Here is a 25,999-nt window from a genome sequence, read left to right as displayed (position 1 = left end):
CCTCAAGATGGTGAAAGAAGAAGGCTACATTCCTCATCAAGTGTTTTCTCCATACCATCAAGCCATGAACGACCATCACAAAGGTCAATAAAACGACTTTATTATAAAGTATATTTCTTTAATTATAATACCATAGCACATTTATTATACATAAAATAAGGTATATTTTGTGTAGTTTCAAGGTGCATTTCATAGAAAATTATGTTTTATGGGAACCTGGGAACGGATTATTCTCATTTTAATGGTTTTCTATTGGGAATAAATTTTGGGGATACACACTTTTCGCCTTACACACTCTGTCTGGGAACCAATTAAGTTCGTAAGCCAAGGTATCACTGTATACCTACACAAAAGATAGAAAAGAGAAAAAAATAGTTAAATCTTGCCCAGCCAAAGAGTATGAAAATCATGTAATGCATAAATGTAGTTCAAAAGTTAAGATAAAACACAAATAATAATAATAAATAAAAAAAATAAAATAAAATAAAAAATGGCAGCAATGATGAGGAAAGAAGAAAGAAAAGAGGAAGGTGATCGTTTTGGTATGTCATTGATCCTTTTGCCGCTTTCTCTCCTTTCACGCACTAATTCACAGGGGAGATTTGTGTCGCTGACAAGTCTCCTTCCTCGCCGTGGCGCTCACTTGTTTAATTGGCCAGAAAAGACGCCACCGAGAGGCTGAGCCGGACACGGCGGAAACAAGACACGTCGTACGGCCTCGCCAGTCACTTTAAATTAGGTGGCTGCGCGTGTGCGTGCGTGGGCACAACTCCGGCGAACTTGCTCGAAATGCGAAATAAATATAGTGAGAAACTTGTCATGAGAAAAGTCTGCCAAGAAAGAAGGCAAGAAACCTGCCAAAAAAACCAACTTTCTCGCATTGGAGGGAAAAAAATTAAACTGTCACGATTTGCAAGGTGGTGAAGGTGGCAGATCCCAAAAAAAGCAGGCAGGAGGGTTCAAGGGTTCAAGCAGCAAGTTGTGTTCAATAATTTATTTTCTATTAGCTGTATGGCTAGCTAGCTATCTATTAGCTATCTATTAGTTTTCTATTAGCTAGCAAGCTAACTTTCCACCTATTTGAGTTATTCATCTATCTAGGGTTGAGTGTACGCTGGCGCATGTGGCTGCCGCTGCTCACCTACAGAAAAATGTATCCGGTGACTGGCAAGTGACCTTGAGAGTTTTGAAAAGGCGCTTATAAATGAAATGAAATGTATTATTATTATTATTATTATTATTATTATTATTATTATTATTATTATAAACAAAATCTCAGTCATCAGAACAGAAAGGTTCAAAGTAGCAAACAAAACCGTGAGTAAAACATGACAAGATGAAAGAAACCTGAGAGCGTGAAACAAACAATGACCCGACACCTTTGACGACAGTGATACATCAATTTACGAACGCTTTAGTTCAGGAACCTTTCACCTCAAGAACATTAAATTCCCAAGCATATAGTCTCGGCTGACAAACTAGTTTTCGGTGGACGAACCAAATCAAACAGCGCCACGGTGGCTGGCGGACTAGTTTCCGGCGGATGAACACCAAACCACACGGTCGAACAGCGCTATCGTGGCTAGCTAGCTATGTTAGCTTGCTAGCTAGTTAGCTAGCTAATGGATAGAAAGTAAATAGCGAATAGATAGCCAGATAGCAAACAGCTAGCCAGCATGACAGCTTACAGCCAGCCAGCGAGAGAGCTAATAGCTAGCCAGCTAGCTAATGGATAGATAATATATAGCTAATAGATAGCCCGATAACCAACAGCTAGCCAGCGAACAGCCAGTCAGCTAGACAGCTATTAGCTAGCCAGCTAGCAAATGGATCACTAATAAATGGCTAATAGATAGCCAGCTAGACAGCTAACAGCCAGCCAGCTAGATAGCTAATAGCGAGACAGTCAGAGAGATGGCTATCCTTGTTGCATCTAAGTGAACTATTTCTCAGTACACTGGTTATTGTTTTTCTTCTGATTAAATATCTGGATTGAAAGGTTTTCCCTTCGAGGGCCATTATTGAATTTGTTTTTTTTTTTCATGCTTGGGTGTTGGTAAAACGCTGGCCATGGACTATGGCAATGTTTTTTCCCCAATCACAAGGGGGCAGCATTTCCCTTTTGTTCGCGTTAGCGCTTTGTTACAGCTTCAGCTGATGTTAAAGCGTTATAGAAACCAATATGGATGCTTGATATCGCGGTGAATGGAGTTGATTGCGTTCACGCCCACACCAGCATAAGCCGCCCCCCTCCCCCCGTTTTTTGTTGGTTTTTGATTCCGGTACACAGCTTATTTGATTTATCAAATATGCCTTATTATTATTTGATTATTTGATTTATCAAATATGCCTTGACATATTTTTTTAAATATGTGTTGTGCTGGTTTATTAGAATTTTATTTTACAGTATTTTATAGATTGTTTTCTTTTTCTACAGTATTTTGAATTTCTATTGTGATAAATACATTTTGTCTTATTTTTGTATAACTTATGACAGTATGATATTTGCATGTTTCATTTGCATTTATATTGATCATTGTCAAATTCGAGCTTGATTTTTTTATTGAACAATATTATCTATTTATTGCATTTTATTTTTCAATATTATCACTCTGTTCTTGTACTTTATTGTTAATTTTTTTGTTTGCTCAATTTCATGTGTATTTTTAATTTTATTTCAATCAGAAATTATTTCTTTAGTACTTTGGTGTTTTATATTTTATTGTTGCCCTTTAATAAAAGGGTCTGGCGGTCGTGGTCATAAGTGCGGGTGGTCGTAACTCGCACCTGTCGTAAATCGGGTAATTTTCTCTTTTAACTCATTCGCTCCCATTTTTTAATTTAGTCGGGCACTGAAAAAGTGTGACGCAATTCCCGAATGTGTTCAGGTTTTTGTTTTTCTTGTGGGGGTGCCGATAAAGCGCTGGTCAGACCTCTATGAATGTTTTTTCCCTTCCACAAGGGGGCAGAATGTCCGTTTTTTTTCCATGTTAGCGCTTTGTCTGTGCTATATGACATGCATATTAGCATAGTTGACAATAAACCTGACTGACTTTGACTTTTTTGTTCCAGCTTCAACTCTTGTTAAAGCGCTATATGAAAACAATATGGATTGATTTTGGACACCCTTTTTTCTAATGAAAGAAGGGCAGTGAATGGGTTAATATCATTAAAAATAAATTCTCACTTTGTAACATTTTATAATAATAATAATACATTTTATTTTAAGCGCCTTTCAAAGCTCTCAAGGACACTTTACAGTCACAGACAAGCATAGACACTGTAATACTTGAGTTGTGTTTTGAAAGGCGCTTATAAATGAAATGTATTATTATGATTAATAAATAAAATACAATTACAAATAGAATATACTAAATAAAATACAATTATAAATAAATAATAATAAATAAAATGTATCAAATTTTATGGGATTCATTCCTGACTTTGAAATTTTGTGAATTTCTTTTTCTGTTCTGTTTTTATGATAATTATTGTATTGTATTGTCAATGTGCTAATTGATAATTATCAATCGTAGTAGTAATAGTAAATCCTGCTTGGGAAGTACTCACAATGATAATATTTTGACATAGGAGGGTGAAATGTCAGAAACTCATTAACATCTCATCAATTTCAAATGGGTACACGACTGTGTTCATTTTTATGTGTGCCGTTAAAGTGACACATGAACGTAACAACACAACAGTTGTTCAACATTCAATGCAGCGTAAAAAAAAATTGATGCTCTTCTTTCATCAGAAAAAAAATAGTTAATTCCTAAATGATATGGAGTTATATGAGCTTGAAATGAGGGCTGTTGTCCAAAATACAATGTAATACATACCTATTGGCTGACAGCGATTTACCAATAGCTGAAACTGGAACAGAATTCTAACATGGAAAAAAGGGGAAATTCTGCCATCTTGTGAAAAGAAAAAAATCATTGGCAGAGGCCATGGCCAGCGCTTTCTCGGCACCCAAGCATGAAAAAGCAAACACATTTGGGAATGCCAATGTCATTCTTTTTGACTTATGGAGTCGGTGGCTGCTGATAGTCGTTGCAAGACCTGGCAGCCGGCAACGCGTATTACAATTTTGGCCAGCCAGCATGTCGCACACTCACACAGCAATCATTACGACCATTTGACTTATGACTATTTTGTCGTAATGGAACCCGGTCGTAATTCGGATGTGACCTGTATTATTATTATTATTATTATTATTATTATTATTATTATTATTATTATTCAATCGAAAATGTTGCTTAAATACAACAGCTTGACATCGTATCCGATACTATCGTGTCAACGTCACGTCGGCCATTTTGAATGGATTTCGCCTACCAACCGTTTGACTTATGACTGTTTTGTCAAAACGGAACCTGATCGTAACAAATGTACACAAGGTTGTGTCCCCACGAGGAAAACGAGTTCCAGGAAGGAAGACAAGCGAGCTGGCGTCGGGCTCATCTATTGTTTTGAGAGGACACCATTGTGTTTGTCTTGTTTCGCCAACGGTACTGCGAAACGGGAAGCCAGAGGAACAGCCCATCCTCGTGGACTGCTGCCCGACTTCCTGTACGCACTGTTCCCGCCCTCCACCACCACAACACAACACCGGCCACACAGTGAGGTACACCTGGACATCATCCAATGACATTCAATGGATGACGGGCCCGCTTGACAGACTGATGTGCCAATTGTAAAAAAAGTAGGTTGCGCGCAATCGCAAAGAAGATCGCTTACTCTCCGTGACATTTTCTCCTCTGATATTCATTTACACCACAGGTGTCAAAGTCAAGGCCCGGGGGCAAAATCCAGCCCACCACACCATTTTGTTCGGCCTGCGAAAGCAAATCTAACTTGTGAAATTCCATGATGTTAGCTAAAGTACCAACAAAAAATTATAATTGCTGTATATAAACCACAATAACAGTCATATGCGTATGTGGAAGTGTCGTGGCTTGGAATTGAAGCGGACTTATGTGGGACAGGAGATGTGAGACAGTCTCTTTTAGTAAATGGATGCTACAGCTTCGTCTCTGCTTTCAACATTTACTTTGTAGCAGACGTGCACATTCCACCATGACGTCCCTGATCCACTGCCTTGATACTCTGCTCTTTCATCTAGAACTGCTTCATGTCACAAAGAGGGTACAGCAAGTGCTGAAGAATGAATGACTCTCTGTGTCTTTGTGTTGTCATATTATTTGTTATATGGGTTTTTTTTTTGTTTCCTTTCTTTCCTTTCCTCTTCCTTTCGTAACTTTGCTGGTGTGTTACTGCTGGGTAGAGTGAATGCCGGTGCAAATGGCTGCTGCTGCTCACCCGCACATAAAAAAAATCCAGTGACTGTAAAGTGTCCTTGAGAGTTTTGAAATGTGCTTAGAAATTAAATGTATTATTATTATTAAACATGTATTTCACATCATTTTTTTCCACCCACCATTATCATTATTATTATTATTATTATATATAACTGTAGATAGCGTGCAGACGTTGAAGTGGGAGGCGCGGGTGTGAAAAATGATGCTAAATGCAAGATCCTGGTAAGTGCCGGTATGTGCATCGCAAAAAAAGGCCCTTAATTGTAAGGCTAATGAATGACACATGCTTACAAAACACAGTTTAAACTTCAAGCTATCAGTTACGCGGAGGACCTTTATCAACGGCGAGAGAATTCAAGATCAACTCATCCATGGTACTTGCCGCTTTGTTTGATGAAATGCAAATTATATCTGCAACGAAATCAAATTCTTCTCCTCCTTCAGCCATTGCGGGTTCACAAAACCGCGATAAAATCAACACAAAAAAATTGCTAATGCAGCTCACTCTCGACACAATGTGCTAGTTCTGGCTAGTATGCTTTTGTCACTAGAGGTGAGTGGTCAGGGCAGGTTTCGCAAACTTTTGGCTAGTGAGTAGCCATCTAGTTTCTACAGCTAGATAGCTAGGTAGATAACTAGATATCTAGATAGATAGCTAGGTAGACACCTAGCTAGCTAGCGAAATAGCTAGATAGCTCGATAGCAAAATAGCTAGATAGCTAGATAGTGAAATCGCTAGATAGCGAAATACCGAAATAGCTAGATAAAGAAATAGCTAGATAGTAGATAGCAGATATCAAAATGGCTAGATAGCTAAATAGCTCGATAGCGTACTAGTTAGATAGCGAAATAGCTAGATAGATAGTTAGATAGCAAAATAGCTAGATAGCTAGATAGCAGATATATAAATAGCTGGATAGCTTGATAGCGAACTAACTAGATAGCGAAATAGCTAGATAGTTCGATAGCGAAATAGATAGATAGCTATATAGCAAAATAGCTATATAGCAAAATAGCTAGATAGCTAGCAAGCGAAATAGCTAGATAGCTCGATAGCAAAATAGCTAGATACAGTAAAGTCTCGTTATATCGATATTCAAGGGAGTCGGAAAAAATATCGATATAACCGGGACTATCGATATATCCGACCCTGTTTGCATGTAATTTTCTCAGTGCGTGCATAGAAATAGTATCGATATAACCGGGACTATCGATATATCCAATATCGATATAACGAGACTTTACTGTAGTTAGATAGTGAAATAGCTTGATAACTAGATAGCTAGATAGCAAAATAGCTATCTATCTAGCTAGCTGGAAAGTTAGCTAGATAGCTAGATTGAAAGGCGCTTAGAAATGAAATGTATTATTATTATTATTAGTATTAGTATTAGTATTAGTATTAGTATTAGTATTAGTATTAGTATTAGTATTAGTATTAGCTAGCTACCTAGATAGATAGATAGCTAGATATTATGTTTTGCCGATAAATGGTCACTGTTGCTGGCCTCTCCCATTTGAGTTCTTTTTGCAATTCAGGGGAAAAGTGAACTCAAATCAGTTGACAAATGAAGCCCGCTGTTACAGAAGTATCGCAAAGGCAACATCCTAACACTGAAAGCTACACAAAATACTCCTTGACTTAACCCCACCCCCTTTCGAATCTTCTGCCGCTGTGATAGCGAGGACAGGCTTAGCTGTCAATCATCAGGGAAGGAAAAGAGTGGGGGGGGCTTCCATCCCCGCTCTGCAGCTGAGCCGCCGCCACTACCACCGCCACATCATCCCACCTGTCAATCATGCCGTGAACCTTCAGTCGGCACCGCGCCACCGCTGCTACCTCCTTCTTCAAAAAAAACCTCCACCCTTCTTCCACTCCTTAAACACACACACCCACACACAAACACACACACACACACACACACACACACACACACACACACACACACACACACACATACACACGCATTTCAGCAGCCAATTCAATAAAAACATCTTCCCATTCCGGCACGCTCGTCCTTTGATTCGCCAGAAACGGAGTCGGAGGGCGGCCTTCACCCCGGAGTCCCAACACCACCTGCCGCCACCCACTTCCTTTCATACACACCATTGGAGAAAACAACCTTTTTGATATTTTTTATGCTGCTGCTTAACAGCACCACATGTGCCTCATATGTCAAAAATGAAAACAATAAATACAGTGATACCTTGGCTTATGAACTTTATTTGTTGCCAGGTAATGTGTGTAAGGCGAAAAGTGTGTATCCCAAACATTAATATCCCATAGGAAACCATTAAAATGAGAATGATCCGTTCCAAGGTCCCCACAAAACATAATTTTCTACTAAATAAGCCTTAAAATTATTATTATTATTATTATTATTATTATTATTATTATTATTATTATTATTATTAAATCGAAAACGTTGCTTAAAAAAGACAGATTGTCATTGTATACTATCCTTTCGTGTCAACGTCACGTCAGCCATTTAGAATGAATTTCGACGACCGTTTGAATTATGACCGTTTTGTCGGAACGGAACTCGGTCGTAACTCGGATGTTACCTGCATTATTATTATTATTATTATTATTATTACTTATTATTATTATTATTTATTATTATTATTATTATTATTATTATTATTATTATTATTCAATTGAAAATGTTGCTTAAAAAGAACAGATTGACATCGTATACTATCCTGTCGTGTCAACGTCACGTCGGCCATTTTGAATGGATTTCGACTTGTGAGCGACTTATGACTATTTTGTCGGGAACAGAACTCGGTCGTAACTTGGATGTTATCTGTTTATGGAAAAGGTTTGAAAACACCATTCATTGGGTGTGCACCTTATTAAACCCAGGTGCGCCTTGTACACCGGAAAATACGGTACGAATAACAGTGAAGTTCCAGTGACTCTTTAATAAGTGGTCATGTTCTTGTTGCAACAATTGCATCAATCACTTTGGTGCCGTTGTTCTTTTTTTTTGGGGGGGGTGGTTGCCTTGCTCTTTGGTTTCATCAGGATGCTTTCATCAGATGCCTCCAGCCAGACAAGCGCCGTGGTGGTGACTGGAACGTTTGTGCGTAAATTTTGTGTGAGTGCTGAATATTGGGCGTGGCGCACAATAATTGTGTGATGGTGTGTTGTTTGGCGTAAACAACACACCCGTCACACACTCCCACCAGGCCCTTTTTTGACACTGAGACAAGCCATCAAAATATGAAGGGGGGGAAACAAAGTAATCTAGCATCATGGTTGTAAAAAGACTTGCATGTGTTCTCTTACGAGGTGAGGGAGACCACCAGGCAGTCAACTCCCTCCCAGCCCTGCCCCCCTGCTCCATCCCACTGCCACACTCACTGAACTATAGTACTATCAAGCTGTACTATCAGCCTGAACTCTATTTTTTTCGGGGCTTTTTTCTGCAAGACCTTACTTCAACCTTTTTTTTGCATTACTACACTACGTCACTTTACATACGACACTACTTCACTTTACATAAGTCACTACCTCACTTTACATACGTTACTACCTCATTGCATTCAGAAATGATTGTCTAATTTATTGTCTGATGTTAATGTTCGTTAAATGAAATCCTGTTGCCACTGCACATCAAGCTGCTTTTTCCACAGGTGGAAATGTCATCGGAAACTGATGAGTGACAATGAGTCATCTCCGCTTTGGCTACCGCTAAGACACGTACTTCTTGGCGGGGGTGGAGGGAGTTCTTCCTCAACACCATTGGAACATGGGCTTCTTGATTTGTTTTGTTTTATTTTTAGCAAAAAACTATATGTAATAATAATGTTGCCTCATTCTCGTCTCGGCTGTGACGGAGCTGAATCACACGCGCAGTGTCCTTATCTGTGTCACTATGTCTGCAGCATGCAAATGACACCGACAGGGGAGGGGGGGGCATAATATCGAATAATACTCGCAATAACGCACTGCACTAACATGTCGCCTCATCTTTTAATAAACCAGCATCACTTTATATTTTGGAGCGAACCGATGGAGTTGAGATCGGAATTCAAAACAAAATACAGGTAACATCCAAGTTACGACCAGGTTCCGTTCTGATAAAACGGTCGTAAGTGAAACGATTGTAATTAGAAATCAATTCAGAACGGCCGACGTGACGTTTACACGACAGATTGACATTGTATACTATATACAATGTCAATCTGTTGTTTTAAAGCAACATTTTCAATTGAATACTATTATATACCAAACTGTTTACACTTCCTTTGCACATTTTATAACTTTTAGTGTCATTCTTATCATTTTATATTTAGTATTTTCGATTTTTATTACTGAATAACTGTACCTGTAATGTATAAAAAACTTTTTACTGCACAGTTCATTTATAAATGTTATACTTACCTTTTAGTGTTGTTTTAATCAATTTATATTTCATATGATCGATTTTTATGACTGTATAACTGTACCTGTAACGTATACAAAACTGTTGACCCAAATAAGCATGGCTTCCCACGCATGCGCGTTGTTGAAAAATGGCTCTCCCTGCTAACGGCCAGAAGAGGTCGCCTGACACACATGCTCGGCTTTCAGGTGGACGCCAAAGTAAAAAAGCAGTGTACAGTACTACAGGAGATGTTGCCTGAGATTGTATCTGCACTGTATAACTACTGTATTGAGTGTCGTCACGCAGTAGATTGCTGTGCAAGTGTGTGACATACTGGCTGACCAAAGTTGGAGTACACTTCATTTGTACGCTGGCGCGTTGCGGTGCCAGGTGTAGGATAAAAATATAATAAATAAATAAATAAATAAATAAATAAATAAATAAATAAATGGTCTGGTGGTCGTGGTCGTAAGTACGGGTGGTCGTAACTCGTGCCGGTCGTAACTCAGATGTTACCTGTACAAACAATAATAATAAGAATAATAATACTTTTCATTTCTAAGCGCCTTTCAAAACTCTCAAGGTCACTTTACAGTCACAGGATAAAGTTTTTTGTGGGTGAGCAGCGGCAGCCACACATGCCAGCGTTCACTCAACAAAGTGAATAGATAGAAAGCTAGATAGATAGCTATACAGCTAATAGATAGCTAGCTAGATAGCTAGATAGCTGGTTAGCTAATACACTGAATGTCAGTAATTAAATATATACACAAAATTGAGTAGCTAGTTAGATAGCGACATAGCTAGTTAGCTAATACACTGAATGTCACTAATTAAATAAATACTCAGAATTGAGTAGTATATTTTTATCTTTACCCATTTGAAACACCAAGAAGTGAGAAAGACTCCATTTGTATGTCGCAGGAACGAGAACGTGGGCACACGCGACCACCTCTCGGGGTTTCGTTCGAAAGTGGGGTCAGCTTTGCAAATGAGAATTCCAAGCAGAGCCCTTACTGTATCGCTTTGGTCCGTCCTCCAGACAGAAGGACAGCGTGAGTGTGGCGTCCTCCTCGAAGAACTCGGTGGCAAAGGCGTCCCACCACAAACTGTCGCTTTCCTGGACATAAGACAAATCAGAACACGTGTTAAGAATCCATGTGTTGTGGGGAAAATGACGTTCGTGAGCAATCGGTAAAATGGATACGATACACATCTGGGTCCTTGAAGACGACACTGTCATTGACTTTTTTGGACATAAATATGGAAGGATTTGAAAAAAAAATAATAATAAAAATAAAGCAAAAACGGTGCTTCTCTCCTGGCTCTCCATCCTCCATACTTGTCAAAAATAACACTCCATGCGCTAACATGAGCTTTAATGATAATGGGATTATGTCGGAGACTGGCACTTCTTCAGCGTTGTTACATTCATTCCCAGCAAGTCCAGATGGGATTTACTTACCCTCCCCCCCAACCTAGCCCACTCCCTTCAATCCTTTGGGATTTGGCGTTGATGCTAATGTGCCCTGACAAGTTATGACATATCAGCACCTTTCTTTAAGCGCACTGAACACTTTCCACATGCTAACAATTAGCCACACCGCCATCCAGATGTGTACGACAAACTCGTCGTATGGTGAAAAAAAAACAATGTGAACGTTGACATATTAAATCAAAATCGGGCATCTTACGACCCACAAAATCAACGGAACAATGGCCCGGCGTGAAATTCCAAAAGTCAAACATTTGATCTTGCTTTGACCAGGAGAGTTTTCTTCTCCGCCCACATGCAATGATGAAAATGAACACCTTTCGCAATTTAGTCTGTCATTTATCCTGCACAGTGATACCTTAGCTTACAAACGTTTTCGCTAACGAACTTTTCGCCTTATGAAGGTTAAATTTGTGAGAATATAATCTTGGCATACGAACTATGTTTCGGGAAACACACGGAGCACCACAATGAGTGATGTGTCGTTCGCAAACGAGCCATTTCCTGGCGCTCCTAACAAGGTGTTGAAAATTGTGTCCGACTTTTTTATCCTCTATTACAGGGGAGGGCCACCCTCCTGCATGTTTTCCAAGTCTCCCTGTTACAATACACCGTGTAAGGCTTCCGCAGAGCTTGGTGATTATCTGATCACTTGAATTAGGTGTGTTGCAACAAGGAGACTTGGAAAACATGCTGGCGGGTGGCCCTCCAGGACCAGGAGTGCCCAACCCTGCTCTATTACCCGCTCCAGTCTTCAGTTGAAGCCGCACGTGATTGGTCAAGATCTGTGGTAAAGGAGGGATGGGACACCCGCAGCAGGACACATGCAGCAGTGAGGGGGGGGGGGGGGGGGGGGGGCTTACAGAAACAAAAACCCACACACAGGAAAGGGAGATGACAGAGCTTGGAACAAAAAAAAAACAACAAAAGTGAAAACAAAAAACAAAAAAACAACTCCTGTGAGTTTAAAGCTTCGATTCTTGAGACTTTTTGGGGCGTGAGGGGTGGTGGGGGTTCCTCAGATCCTCATCATAGATATGACTGATACATTTCACGTAGCGAAGTGATTGTCACGAGCCAATCAAAGTTTGCGAAAACTGCTCTGATCACTAGTGATAAGAGCATACTGGCCAGAGCTAGCACACTGTATATACAGCAAACTGCATGAGCAAATATATTTTTGTGTTGATTTAAGAGCGGTTTTGTCAACCCACAATGGCTGAAGAAGGAGAAGAAATGGATTTGGTTGCAGAAATACTGTTCAAGCCATTTCCAAGAGTGACTTTTCAAGAATAGATGGACATCATTAAGAAAGCTTAGACAGTTCCGCAGCTAGCAAAAATATCAAATAATATCGCACTTTTATGAGGTTATCATTAATCCCCACGTTCATAGTCAAAATTTGAACAGTTTAATGACTGTATTACCTCAGTTTCTTCAAATCCTAAGTTATTTCCTGCCCAACGGCACCCTCGAATGGATCGATTCAGACATAGAAATACTGAAGGCCTAGTAGTGACATGCACGGCCCGCCACTGCTTGGCTTCATCTGTTTCATATTGCTCAGTGAAATGGGCTGGATTCTTTCAAATATTGTTTGAAGTACCAAACCAAATACAGTGATACCTCATATATTTCGCGATCAAGCTATCTAGCTATTTTGCTATCTAGCTATTTCGCTATCTAGCTATCTAGCTATTTTGCTATCAAGCTATCTAGCTATTTTCCTAGCTCGGTACCTATGCACCTAGGTAGCTATCTACCTAACTATCTAGTTAGCAGGCTAGCTATCTACCTATCTAGCTAGCTAGATAGCTAGCTGTGGAAATTGGATAGCTAGTCACTAGCCAACCATAATTTGTGAAAACTGCTCTGATCACCCGCCTCTAGTGACAATAGCATACTGGCCAGAGCTAGCACACTGTATCTATCTATTAATACCGGTTTTGTCAAGCCACAATGGCTGAAGGAGGAAAAGAAATGGATTTTGTTGCAGATTTGCTGTTAAAGCCATTTTCAAGATGGACTTTTCAAGTCAGTTATTTCCTGGCTAACAGTACCCTCTAGTGGAAATCCACATAAAACACTTATATAATTGCTTCCATTTTTATTTCACATATATGATTGCTGCCAAAAAAATTTTCACGAGCTAAACTTTGCGTCTAGGCACAAAATGGCCACTAAACTCATTCACTGCTATTCACAAATTTGGTCGAGATTTGAAAATATGAGGTACAGCGTCATTCCTGAATTTGTTCAAGTTTTTATTTTTTCATGCTTGGGGGCCGGTAAAACGCTGGCAATGTTTTTTTTCTTTTACACAAGAGGGCAGCATTTCCCTTTTTTTCATGTTAGCGGTTGGTTCCAGCTTCAGCTGTTGTTCAAGCGCTATATAAATCAATATTGTATTTTATTTTGTACAACCAGCCCCATTTCAAGCTCATATAACTCCAGACCCATATCATTTAGGAATTAACTCTTTTTTTTATGAAAGAAGAGAGTGTAAGGTTTCTAATGATGCATTGAATGTTTATGTTGTCCTAAATGTCAATATTCTGTGGGTCCTGGAATTCGAGTGACAATGACAAAAACCCTGGCACTGGAGTGGACACATTTTTTGCACATTGTCTGTCAGTGAAGGAGTTAAATGGGATAGTTACTCTGCAGGTTTTTTCTTGTAAAAATGCGAGAAAAAGGTTTGTTTTGCGCCATTTTTAGGGGCATATGAATCCTGATGTCAAACTTAGAGCACCCCTCTTAGGCCAGCCGGCGGCATCAAACCAACATGGCCACTTACAAATGACATACAGTGATACCTTAGCTTACGAACGCTTTAGCTCACGAACTTTTCGCCTTACGAACATTAAATTCGCAAGAATATAATCTTGGCATACAAATTAGTTTTCGCCGGACGAACCGAACACAGGTGGCTGGCGGACTAGTTTTCCAAACCCCCTTTCTTTGAGTGCGGACGGGGTTTGTTATCAAGTGGAATATTTTTGCTATTATGGGAGCGAAAAAGACCCCACCACAGGCTAGTGTTAAGCCGAAGAGGACACAAAAGAAAACGTTCTGATTTGGTTTAATGAAAAGCAGTTTGCAGGGGACATTGTGAGTCAGGGTATTATCGGCAAGAAAGCACGGCAACTTCACTCCGATATCATCAAGAGGCAACTAAATCAATGACCATCACAAAGGTCAATAAAACAACTTTATTATATAGTACAGTTTATTTTTGTCATTACAATGCGATAGCGCGATGGTATTATACATAAAATGAGGTCTATTTTGTGTCGTTTTAAAGGACAACCGACACCTCCGGACAAGTTGTGTCCATAATTTGTAAAATCACTTCAAATGACTTCTACTCAGCGCATTTGACAAAGATTCCACGGCATATAGCTATATTTTACGTTTCAAGACTCGCGCTGAATATTCAGGAAGTCTTGTTTTCGAGTTGATGACGATGCCCTAAGTAAGGGGGGGGCAAACTTTTTGACTCACGGGCCACAATGGGTTCTAAAATTTGACAGAGGAGCCGGGCCAGGACCATTCCGAGGGAGTGTTTGGGCCGGATATACTAAAGCATTAGATGTAGTGTGTGGAAACCTCATAGCACAGTAAGAACACTACAACCCAATTTATTAACTGTCTTTCAAGCGTGAAAAATAGCCCTTATCAGTTTATAAATTTGTCTCAAGGAATATGCAAGGTATTGCATTGACATACTATTTCGCGGATACCTGGAATATGCCCTGGTGTCCGCTAACTTTTTGTCATGAGTTGCAGATACTGTTTTTACTATAATTTGGACATGTTCGGCGGGTCAGATGAAAAAGCCTAATGGGTCCTATGTGGCCAGCGGGCCGGAGTTTGCCCATGTCTGCCCTAAGTGACGTCACGGAGGTGTCATGATCTGGTTGGCGACCAACGGGGGGCGCTGTCGGCCCCGCCTGCACCTGCACAGGTGCTGGTCGTTCCGATCAGATTGGCGACCAACGGGTAGCGACGTCAGCCCTGCCTGCAGCCTCGCAGGTGCTGGTCGTCTTAATCACTGACACTTAGAAGGACACCCGGCACGACCATCTGGTGTCGGTTCATTGTTTGCTGCTTGATTGCTGCATGCATTGTGTATGTTTGTTTAACCTTGGCAGACTTTTACTTTTGGTCTTCTTTTGCTACTTTGTATTTCTTCCATTCAGATGATTTTGATGTTTTACATTTTGTTCCTGCTGACCTTTATTTTAATACAATTTGTCAAAGAAATCACCACGCCATCACCACCTTGCAAAACCGTGACAGGAGGGAACGCCCGGGACCGAGAAAGCGAAACAAAATGCATTTTGGGTAGTTTTTTTCGTCTGTAAACACCATGTTGATCGCGAAATTAGAAGGAAAACGACATAAATAATGCGATGGTGAATCGTTGTGTGTCGCAGCCAATTGCGGTAACACGCATAAAAAAAGGTGTAAGTTGACACAAATTCCCAGCAGACAAATCAGCCCATTTCCAACGGAGCTTGTGCGCCATCTTGTGCATTTTCTGGCCGCTACATTGGATTCCAGACGGCTCGAATTGATACGGAAGGACTACTTTATTCGATTGCAAACATTTATGCTTTCCTCTTCAGAACGAATCTGAACTCTCTCAGCCATTGTTTTGATTCTGCAGCAAGGCAGTTTGTGTAAGAGTATCCTGGCGTGACGTCACGAACAAGGGGGCGGAACTTTCTGAATCTCCCCAGTGTCAGCCTCATTTTGTGGCAGTTTTGGGACACTTTAAGTCATTTTTATTGGTGTTTTGCATTTGACTAAAAATATCAGCCTGCGTGTTTTGGGTATCTTCGATGCTATAAAACGTTTTTCTGGTGTCAGTTAGGAAACAAAAAATGGTGTTGGTTGTCCTTTAAGGCTTATTTAGTAGGAAATGATGTTTTTATGGGGACCAGGGAACGGATTATTCCTATTTTTATGGTTTCTTATGGGAAATAAATGTTTGGCAGATGAACTTTTCGCCTTCCACACACTTTCTGGGAACCAATTAAGTTCGTAAGCTGAGGTATCACTGTATTTAGGACCGTCCAAGGTCTCCTCTGCCTTCCTGTGTTTGAGGTGTGGCACCTCAACACACCAGTGCACCAGCGCTCACCTTCCCGCAAGCGCCTGACAGACAACATCCTCCCTTCATTCACGCATTCAGCCTCCCTGACGAGCCGCCTGGCGTGACCGTGTTTGTTGTCATATATGACAAATCGGACACACACTCCTACGCCAACAGGTGACGCTGAACCCTACGCGATGGCAGGCGGACATGACGTCAAATGACAAACAAAAATACGTCATGCACTCATTTTTCATCCGTTCACCTCATTTCCTGGAATCTCGCCGCAGTCAAAGCATTTCATGCACAACGTTATTGAGTGATTTTGCGAGTCAGCATAACACTGCACATCAGGGGGGCAACCACAAGTTTTTATCCGAGGAGTGACATTAGGGGTGTTCACAAAGCACATATTAGCTAACATTTTGTAGTAGTACATTTTACAGCAGTGTTAATTTTGTGGACGGTTCATATGTACAGGTAACCTGTACTTACGACCATGACCTCCAGACCCTATTTTTAACATTTTAAGAAGAGGAGTTTGTGAGTCATTTAGCCTCTGAGTCTCTATTCAACATTTTGAATGGATTTCGACTTACGACCATTTTGACTTACGACCGTTTGGACGGAAAGGAACTCAGTTGTAAGTCGGATTATACCTGTATAAGGCTGGAATGTCGATGCCATTTAACTGTCATGGCTGGACAGCTCTAGGGCCATGGTGCTTTTTTTGCCCCTCATGGGTAGCATTTCCATAGCCCCGCTTTGTTCAGCGGAAAGGTCGGTGCTGATAGCCAGTCTGCGGCCGTGGAATGGTCGCGGCTTGGAATCGAAGCGGATTTACGTGGGACAGTAGATGTGAGACAATCTCTTTTGGTCAATGGATGCTACAGCTTCCTGTTTGCCTTCAACATTTAGCTTGTAGCAGATGTTCACATTCCACCATGACGTCCCTGATCCACTGGTGAAAAGGACGCTTTGATCCTTTCATCTTTCATTTAGAACTGCTTCATGCAACAAAGCAAGTGCAGAAAGATTTAATTACTCTCTGTAACTTTGTGTTGTCCTATTATTTGTTATTTAGTTTTTTTGTTCTTTTGACTTCAAGATGGCGCAGGGAGAGTGGCTGCCTTCAGCAGCTCCTGTATTTTGTTTTTCTACTTCTTCCTTTCCTTTCCACTTCCTTTCATCGCTTTGCTGCTGTGAAATGTTCAATTTCTCCACTGCGAGACTCCTCCTCTTCTTTTCCTTTCGGCTTCTCTCTTCAGGGGTCGCCACAGTGTTTTGTGCATCCTCTTCTCTCATACCAGCTACCTTCATGTCCTCTTTGACCACATCCATAAACCTCCTCTCCGTCTCCTGCCTGGCAGTTCAAGGCTGAGCATCCTTCTCCCAATATAGTCACTCTCTCTTTCCTCTGGACATGCCCAAACCATCTCAGTCTGGCCTCTCTGACTTTCTCTCCAATGCCTCTAATATGAGTTGTCCCTCAAATGTACTCATTCCTGTTCCTATCCAACCTGATCACTCCCAAAGAAAACCTCAACATCTTCAGCTCTGCTACCTCCAGCTCTGCTTCCTGTCTTTTCTTCAGTGGCACTGTCTCCAGTCAAAACATCATGGCTGGTCTCACCACTGTTTTATACACTTTTCCTTTCTCTTAGCTGAAACCCTTCTATCACACATCACACCTGACATTTTTCTCCAGCCGCTCCAGCCTGCCTGGACATGCTTCTTCACCTCTTTTCTACACTATCCATTGCTCTGGACAGTTGACCCCAAGTACTTAAAATCCTCCCATTCTTTATCTCTTCCCCCTGTAGCTGTCTACTCTCGTCCGTCCTCTCAGTGTCCCACTTCTTCTTTGCTAACCTCTTTCGCTGTATACACTCCTGCACCTCACCATTCCACCACCAAGTCTCCTTATCTACCTTTCTTCCACGCGATACACCAAGTACTTTCCGACCTGTGTCTGATTATGTTCGCTGTAGTTTGCCAGGCATCTGGAAGGACCTCTTGCCCACCCAGTGCTTGTCTTACCTCCTTCCTAAATGTTATGCAACACTCTTCCTTTTTCAACTTCCACCATTTTGTCCTCACTTCAGCCTTTGGTTTGTTCATCTTCCTCACTGCCAGCGTCATCCTACACACCACCAACCTATGCTGTCTGGCTACACTCTCACCAACCACTATTTTGCAGTCACTGATTTCCTTTAGATGGCGCCGTTGACACAAAATGGAGTCTACTTGTGTACTTCTGCCTCCACTCTTATAGGTCACCCTATGTTCCTGTCTCTTCTGAAAGAAAGTATTCACAATAGCCATTTCCATTCTCTTAGCAAAGTCAACCACCATCTGTCCTTCAGCGTTCCTCATCTGGAGTCCAAACCTGCCCATCACCTCCTCATCATCTTTGTTTCCTGCGCCAACATGTCCATTGAAGTCTCCACCAATTACAACCCTCTCACTTCTCGGGATGTTCTGTATGACTTCATCAAAGTCCAACCAAAATGTCTCCTTCTCCGCCAGCTCACATCCTACTTGTGGGGCATACCCACTAACAACATTGAACATCACGCCTTCAATTTCTAGCTTCAGACTCATCATTCTGTCTGATACTCTTTTTACTTCTAAGACATTTTTAACAAACTCCTCTTTTAAGATAAACCCAACTCAATTTCTCTTTCTGTCTTCACCATGATAGAACAACTTAAACCCTGACCCTAAGCTTCTAGCCTTGCTCCCTTTCCACCTGGTCTCCTGGACACACAGTATGTGTACCTTCCTTCTCTGCATCATGTCAACCAGCTCTCTACCTTTACCTGTCATTGTTCCTACATTCAAAGTTCCTACTCTTAGTTCTATACTCTTGGCGTTCCATTTCTCTCTTTTCCTCCGGGCACACCTCCCTCCTCTCCTTCTTCAACCAACAGTAGTCCATTTTCCACTGGCACCCTGAAGGTCAACAGTACCAATGGCGGCCGTTGTTAACCCGGGCCTCGACCGATCCGGTATGGGATTCAGAGGTTTGATTCGCATATTTGTTTCTCCACTGCGAGACTAATAAAGGCTAATCCAATCCAAAACAAAATCAGTGTGGTTTCATTTGGTGATCAGCGACAAACCGCTATTTTATCACAACGCTATGTTTTAATCATATCCAGCCGATATGCACGTTTTAACCTTCTTGGCTCAAAAATGTTGCTGTACTTGGCCAATGCACGAGCAGCCATGCATTATGCAAATGAAGCTAAATTAATGCGGGGGGGGGGGGATCACACTTTGCCCTTCAATGGGTTGACTTTCACCAGTAAGTCGACACATAAACATGGATGCACACATCATGTGAAGCAAGACAGATCACTTTCTCAGTATCTCCCGGTTTATTATTTGCAGTGGACCAAACACATTCTGGCTGGGAAAAGAAAAAAAAAACGCAAAAATATTTTTTTTCACCATGACCACAAATTATTTTGACCAACAAATTCTGATTGGCACCAAATAATCACCCTTCAAAACTGAAAGGACAGCCATTTCTGTGGCAAAAGAATTCTAGCGAGCAACAAACAACATCACAGCAGTATGACCTGACCACACATTACCTGTACAGTGATACCTTGGCTTACGAACAATGTGTAAGGCAAACAGTGTGTATCCCAAACATTAATTTCCCATAGGAAACGTGGGGACCTGGGAACGGATTATTCTCATTTTAATGGTTTCCTATGGGAAGTCGATGAAAAGGTTTCTTCAGCCGTCATCTGTACTTCTTTGAAGGTGTCGGACGTTTCGCTATTCAATTTGGATCGTTCATACAACAGCCTGCTTAGGCAACATAGGATTAGTAACACTGATGAGGTGATACCGGTCGAAGTGGGGCAATCAGGCCAGTCGTTAGTCAGAACGATAGGAACTATCAGTGGAGCAGCTGCAGGAAGTAGTCCTCTGCTACCCCTAACCTGAGAGCAGGGACCTATCATAGCAGAGTCCGGCACCGCCATGTCTGGACAGTAGGGATATATATATATATATATATATATAGGGCCTAAACTACCAGTAAGACTTTAGTTTGCTGACGAAGTTTTGTGGATAAAAAGCGAAACGTCCGACACCTTCAAAGAAGTACAGATGATGGCTGAAGAAACATTTTCATCGACTTCCCATAGGAAACCATTAAAATGAAATGCACATTGAAACTACACAAAGTATACCTTATTTTATGTATAATAAATGTGCTATTGTATTGTAATGAAAGAAATAAACTGTACAGTATAATAAAGTTGTTTTATTTACCTTTGTGATGGTCGTTGATGGCTTGATGGAACGGACTGGCCGGTTTCATCAGCGTTAAACACTTGATAAGGAATGTAACCTTCTTCTTCCACCATCTTGAGGAATGATTCCTTGTAAGCTTTATCGTCAGAACTGGCTGCCTCACCATGACGAGTTTTTGAAAGGCGCTTATAAATGAAATGTATTATTATTATTATTATTATTATTATTATTATTATTATTATTATTATTATTATTATTATTATTATTATTATTATTATTATTATTATTACAGTAAAGTCTCGTTATATCGATATTCAAGGGAGTCCGAAAAAATATCGATATAACCGGGACTATCGATATATCCGACCCTGTTTGCATGTAATTTTCTCAGTGCGTGCATAGAAATCGTATCGATATAACCGGGACTATCAATATATCCGATATCGATATAACGAGACTTTACTGTATTATTATTATTATTATTATTATTATTATTATTATTATTATTATTATTATTATTATGAATCCGAGTACGACGCTTAAAGTTCTCGAACCATCCGTGAGCCTTGAAATCATCAATGGATGACGAACTTCGAGGTTGCCTCTTGACGATATCCGAGTGAAGTTGCCGTGCTTTCTCTGCGATAATTTTACAGTTCCACATACTCTACACAGCTACTCGTAAACGAGCTCGCTGGATCAGGGCTTCAACTTGTTGGCAACACTTCCGCATAGCCGGGTGCTGATTGGTCAACCTTGGTGTCTGTCGCGTTAACATCCAGCCCTTGAAACCTCCAATGTGTCTGTGTGCATGCATGTGTGTGTGTGTGCGTGAAGCACAGTAGGCAGCCAATCGCAAGCGAGCTCGACCGGAAAAAGGCGAGCAATACAAAAGCTAACGTCTAGCATTTCTATGTCTGTGTAAGCGCTCAGTCGTACAGGAGTGGTCCATCAATGAAAAGGTTTCTTCAGCCGTCATCTCAAAGTCAAAAGTCAAAGTCAGATTTATTGTCAAATATGCTAATATGCATGACATACAGCACAGATTAAATTACTGTCCTCTCGGACCCAGCATGCAAGGCACTTGACTTTAACAAACATAATAAACATGAAAAAGCCAATTTGCCGGGAGAGGGGAGCCGCTGAGTGTTCACGCGCCGCCATCTTGGGAAAACCGAAAAAAACAAAACTAACATATAATATGACAACACAAAGACACAGAGAGTCATTCATTCTTCAGGACTTGCTGTACCATCTTTGTGATGACATGAAGCAGTTCTAGATGAAAGAGGAGAGGATCAAAGCATCCATTTCAGCAGTGGATCAGGTCATGGTGGTATTTGGGCGTCTACTACAAGCTAAATGTTGAAATCTGTACTTCTTTGAAGGTGTCGGACGTTTCCTACGACTTGCCCTGATTTCCCCATTTGCTCTGGTATCAACTCATCAGCATAACTAAGCCTATGTGGTAACGATCTAAGAAGTCTGTTGTCAGCACGATCCAAATTAAACCTCACACCACCATGACAATTTAGTGAAGGGTTTTGCTGTTTTATAAAAATAGCTTATTTTACTCCTCTTTCAAACCATCTATTTTCTTTCGCAAGACATTGGGGAGACTAAAGAAATTATCAAAAAAAATTTGAACAACATCGCAGGGATAATACTAGTGGGCCTCAATCTGCAGTACATATGCACTTAAAAGCTAGCTACCACTCATTTGACGACAATGAGGTTAAAATCTTAGCGAAAGAAAATAAAAAAATGATGGTTTGAAAGGGAAGTAAAAGAAGCTATTTCGCACGAATTTAATGTTCGTAAGGCAAAAGGTTTGTGAGCTAAAGCGTTGGTAAGCCGAGGTATCACTGTACACGCACACATGAAAAATAAGCAGTCGTTAGCAAGCATATTCTGCCCCCTGTTTTTGTGTGATCAAGTTCAACCGAGTTCATTTCCACAGAGAATATAAAAAAAAATGATGAAACATCAGGAAAGCACAAGCCGCCTTGCTAACTAACCTGAAGCTTCTATTAGTTTGTTTAAATGATGAAATATATTCTACTTGAATATTTTACATGACCACATACCAATTGGGTTGATTTGGTTCTGGTAGTGGCATACAAATCCCCAGCAGCTAGCTTCATGCGTGGGCACAATAGGATGAATACAATTCACTTTTTTTCCTGCTAATCAGTTTAGAGAAGCTAGTTCTGGCTAGTATGTTGGGAATAAAAATCATCCCACGACACAGCCACTTCCAACCATACTCCAGTTTATCTTGACAGGCCGGTACAATGATATATTCAGGACTATATTCTTTGTCCTCTGCGAAAAACAACCACAGTGACCACAGCTGGCTGAGTCACTCACAGTGGGCAAGTGTGCCCTGCTAGTGGCTAGCAAACGGTTCAGGGTGTCCCCCACCTACTGCCCGAAGACAGCTGGAATAGGCTCTAGCACCCCCCGTGACTATCCAGTGAATAAAGTCGATCAAAAAATGGATGGATGGAAATGTGTGTGTGTGTGTGTGTGTGTGTGTGTGTGTGTGTGTGTGTGTGTGTGTGTGTGTGTGCGCTCTTGTTTCCAACTGGTTGTGAGGACACAAACTGTTTATTATAATAATAATAATAGTAATACATTTAATTTCAAGCGCCTTTTAATGCTCTCAAGGTCACTTTACAGTCACAGGATAAGCTTTTCTGTTGGTGAGTAGCGGCAGCCACACGCGCCAGCGTTCACTAAACCCGGAAGTAATACTAGCTAGCTCTATTAGCTAGCTAGCTAATAGATATAATAATAATAATAACAATAATAATAATAATAATAATAATAATAATAATAATAATAATAATAATAATAATAAAGCATAAGCATATTTCAAAACTCTCAAGGTCACTTTACAGTCACAGGATACAGTTGCTAATAGATAGCTACCTAGCCAGCTAGATAGCTAGATAGTAGATAGCTAAACAATAGCTAGCTAGCGACCCAGCTAGACAGCAAATTGATAGCTAATAGATAGCAAATAGAGCGTTGGGTAGCTAGCTAGCTAATAGATACAGTAATACTAATAATACATTTCATTTATAAACACCTTTCAAAACTCAAGGTTACTTTACAGTCACAGGATACAGTCGCTAATAGATAGCTACCTAGCCAGCTAGATAGCTAAACGACAGTCACGGCCGAGGGACTGTATTTTCCAGTGTATAAGGCGCACCCAAAAGCCTTGATTTTCTTGGAAAGAAGACACTGTCTTATACGCATGTGCGCTTTATATGTGAAGTCATATTGAGCCACAACAGGTCTCGCAACTACTGTAGCGCCTTATAATGTGGTGTGCCATATATTTGGAATATATTTGATATATTTGTATCTTATATTTGGAAAACATTGGTCATTAATTGAAGTTGCGCCTTATAGTCTGATGCGCCTTGTACAGTATGTGGAAAAAGTTTGAAAATACACCATTCCTTGGCAGTGCGCCTTATAGACCGGTGCACCATATACACCAGAAAATACAGTATTCATAGCTGTAAGTCATTTGGAAAGTGATGGTTTGAAAAGTGGTCCCCGGAAAACATCAAAATATGTGTGTGTGTGTGTGTGTGTGTGTGTGTGTGTGTGTGTGTGTGTGTGTGTGTGTGTGTGTGTGTGTGTGTGTGTGTGTGTGTGTGTAATGTGGATTTATTCATTTATTTCAACCTCTCCAAGCAGAGGCAGTTTTAAAATACATCCAAAGGACATTTATTTTCACCAGGAGCCAACCAGAAGTCTGACGCGTTATCGGAGGGACTTGATGGTGCACAGAGAAATGAGATGCATCCATTATGGCAACGTCAACTCACATGGTCACTTTTGACGGACACTATCTGAGAATTATGTTGCAATGTACGGTACTCAAAACATACCTTGCTGGAGAAAAAAAACATTTTCCCATATTTTATAGTACCATTTAGGAAAGAAGCGGAAAAGGTGCATTCAGGGTCACCTGCAATTATTTTGTCCAGATGGCTGTATAAGGCGCACCAGAGTATAAGGTGCACCCCCAATGAATGGTCTGTTTTCAAACATCCTCCATATATAAGGCGCATCTGAGTATCAGGCACACCTTCAATGATTGACAAAAGTTTACCAAATATAAGGAACACCACATTATAAGGCGCTACAGTAGAGGCTGGGATTACCCACGGCTTCTTCTGCAGGGGGAACTGGAGCCCGTGGCTGCTGACAGCAGTTGTGAGACCTGTTGTGGCTCAAGATCACTTCACATATAAGGCGCACCGGTGTATAAGGCGCAGGGTTGAAGAAAATGGAGGCTATTGGGTGCGCCTTATACACTTAGAAATATGGTAATATATAAGGTGCACCTGCGTATAAGGCGCAGGGTCCTCTTGTGAAGAAAATCAAGGCTTTTGGGTGCGCCTTATGCACCTGAAAATATGGTACATACAGTATTTCAAAGCATTTCAAATGTAATTTGTAATTTTTTATGCCAAGGCTCAGCAGCATGGTGATAAAATAATAATAATAATAATAATAATAATAATAATAATAATAATAATAATAATAATAATAATAATAATACATTATATTTATAAGCGCCTTTCAAAACTCTCAAGAACACTTTACAGTCACGGGATATTTTTTCTTCTGCGGGTGAGCAGCGGCAGCCACACGCTTAAAGTAAATAAGAAGAATCATGAAACACTGGACGTGATGTTATTCTGTCCATTTGTGCCAATGGATGGTCCTCACATGAGATTAGCCTTGATGTTGAGAGTGGTGTGGGAGCTGTGCCTCAGGGATGGGAGGTTGTGAATTTGGGACATCGTAGATGACACACATCGTCTGTAGTGTGCCATCGTCAGTAGTGAGAGAGATATAGAGAGAGATGTAAAGATAGATAGAGAGAGAAAGAAAGACATAGAGAGAGAGATAGAGAGAGATAGAGAGAGAGATCTAGAGATAGAGATCTAGAGATAGAGATCTAGAGATAGAGAGATAGAGGTAGAGGTAGAGATAGAGAGAGGTAGAGAGATAGAGAGGGTAGGTAGAGAGGTAGGTAGAGATAGAGAGAGAGAGAAGAGAGAGAGAGAGAGAGAGAGAGAGAGAGAGAGATAGAGAGAGATAGAGAGAGAGAGAAATAGAGAGAGAGAGAGATAGAGAGAGATGGAGATTTAGGGGTAGAGGTAGAGATAGAGAGAGGTAGAGAGATAGAGAGGGTAGAGGGTAGAGGTAGAGATAGAGATAGAGAGAGATAGGGAGATAGATTTAGAGATAGGGAAAGAGAGATAGAGAAAGAGAGAGATAGAGAGAGAGAAAGAGAGAGAGAGAGAGAGAGAGAGAGAGAGAGAGAGAGAGAGAGAGAGAGAGAGAGAGAGAGAGAGAGAGAGAGAGAGAGAGAGAGGTAGAGAGAGAGAGAGAGAGA

General features: G+C 40.7%; 1 protein-coding gene across 4 annotated transcripts in view; it reads right to left on the bottom strand.

Moving 5' to 3' along the window:
• The window catches only part of ldb2a (LIM domain binding 2a), a 121,148-nt gene that overhangs the window by 75,532 nt on the left and 19,617 nt on the right, over window positions 1-25,999 (bottom strand). For all 4 annotated transcript variants that reach the window (XM_088991033.1, XM_088991032.1, XM_088991030.1 and 1 more), the window contains exon 2: window positions 10,715-10,817. In XM_088991033.1, the coding sequence (XP_088847159.1) occupies window positions 10,715-10,817 (103 nt within the window). The remainder of the gene's footprint in view (window positions 1-10,714; window positions 10,818-25,999) is intronic.

The sequence above is a fragment of the Hippocampus bargibanti genome, linkage group LG02, assembly GCF_051943395.1.
Source record: "Hippocampus bargibanti isolate YZ-2025 linkage group LG02, ASM5194339v1, whole genome shotgun sequence".
In the NCBI taxonomy this organism is placed as follows: Eukaryota; Metazoa; Chordata; class Actinopteri; order Syngnathiformes; family Syngnathidae; genus Hippocampus; species Hippocampus bargibanti.
This window is presented reverse-complemented; position numbering and strand designations above follow the sequence as displayed.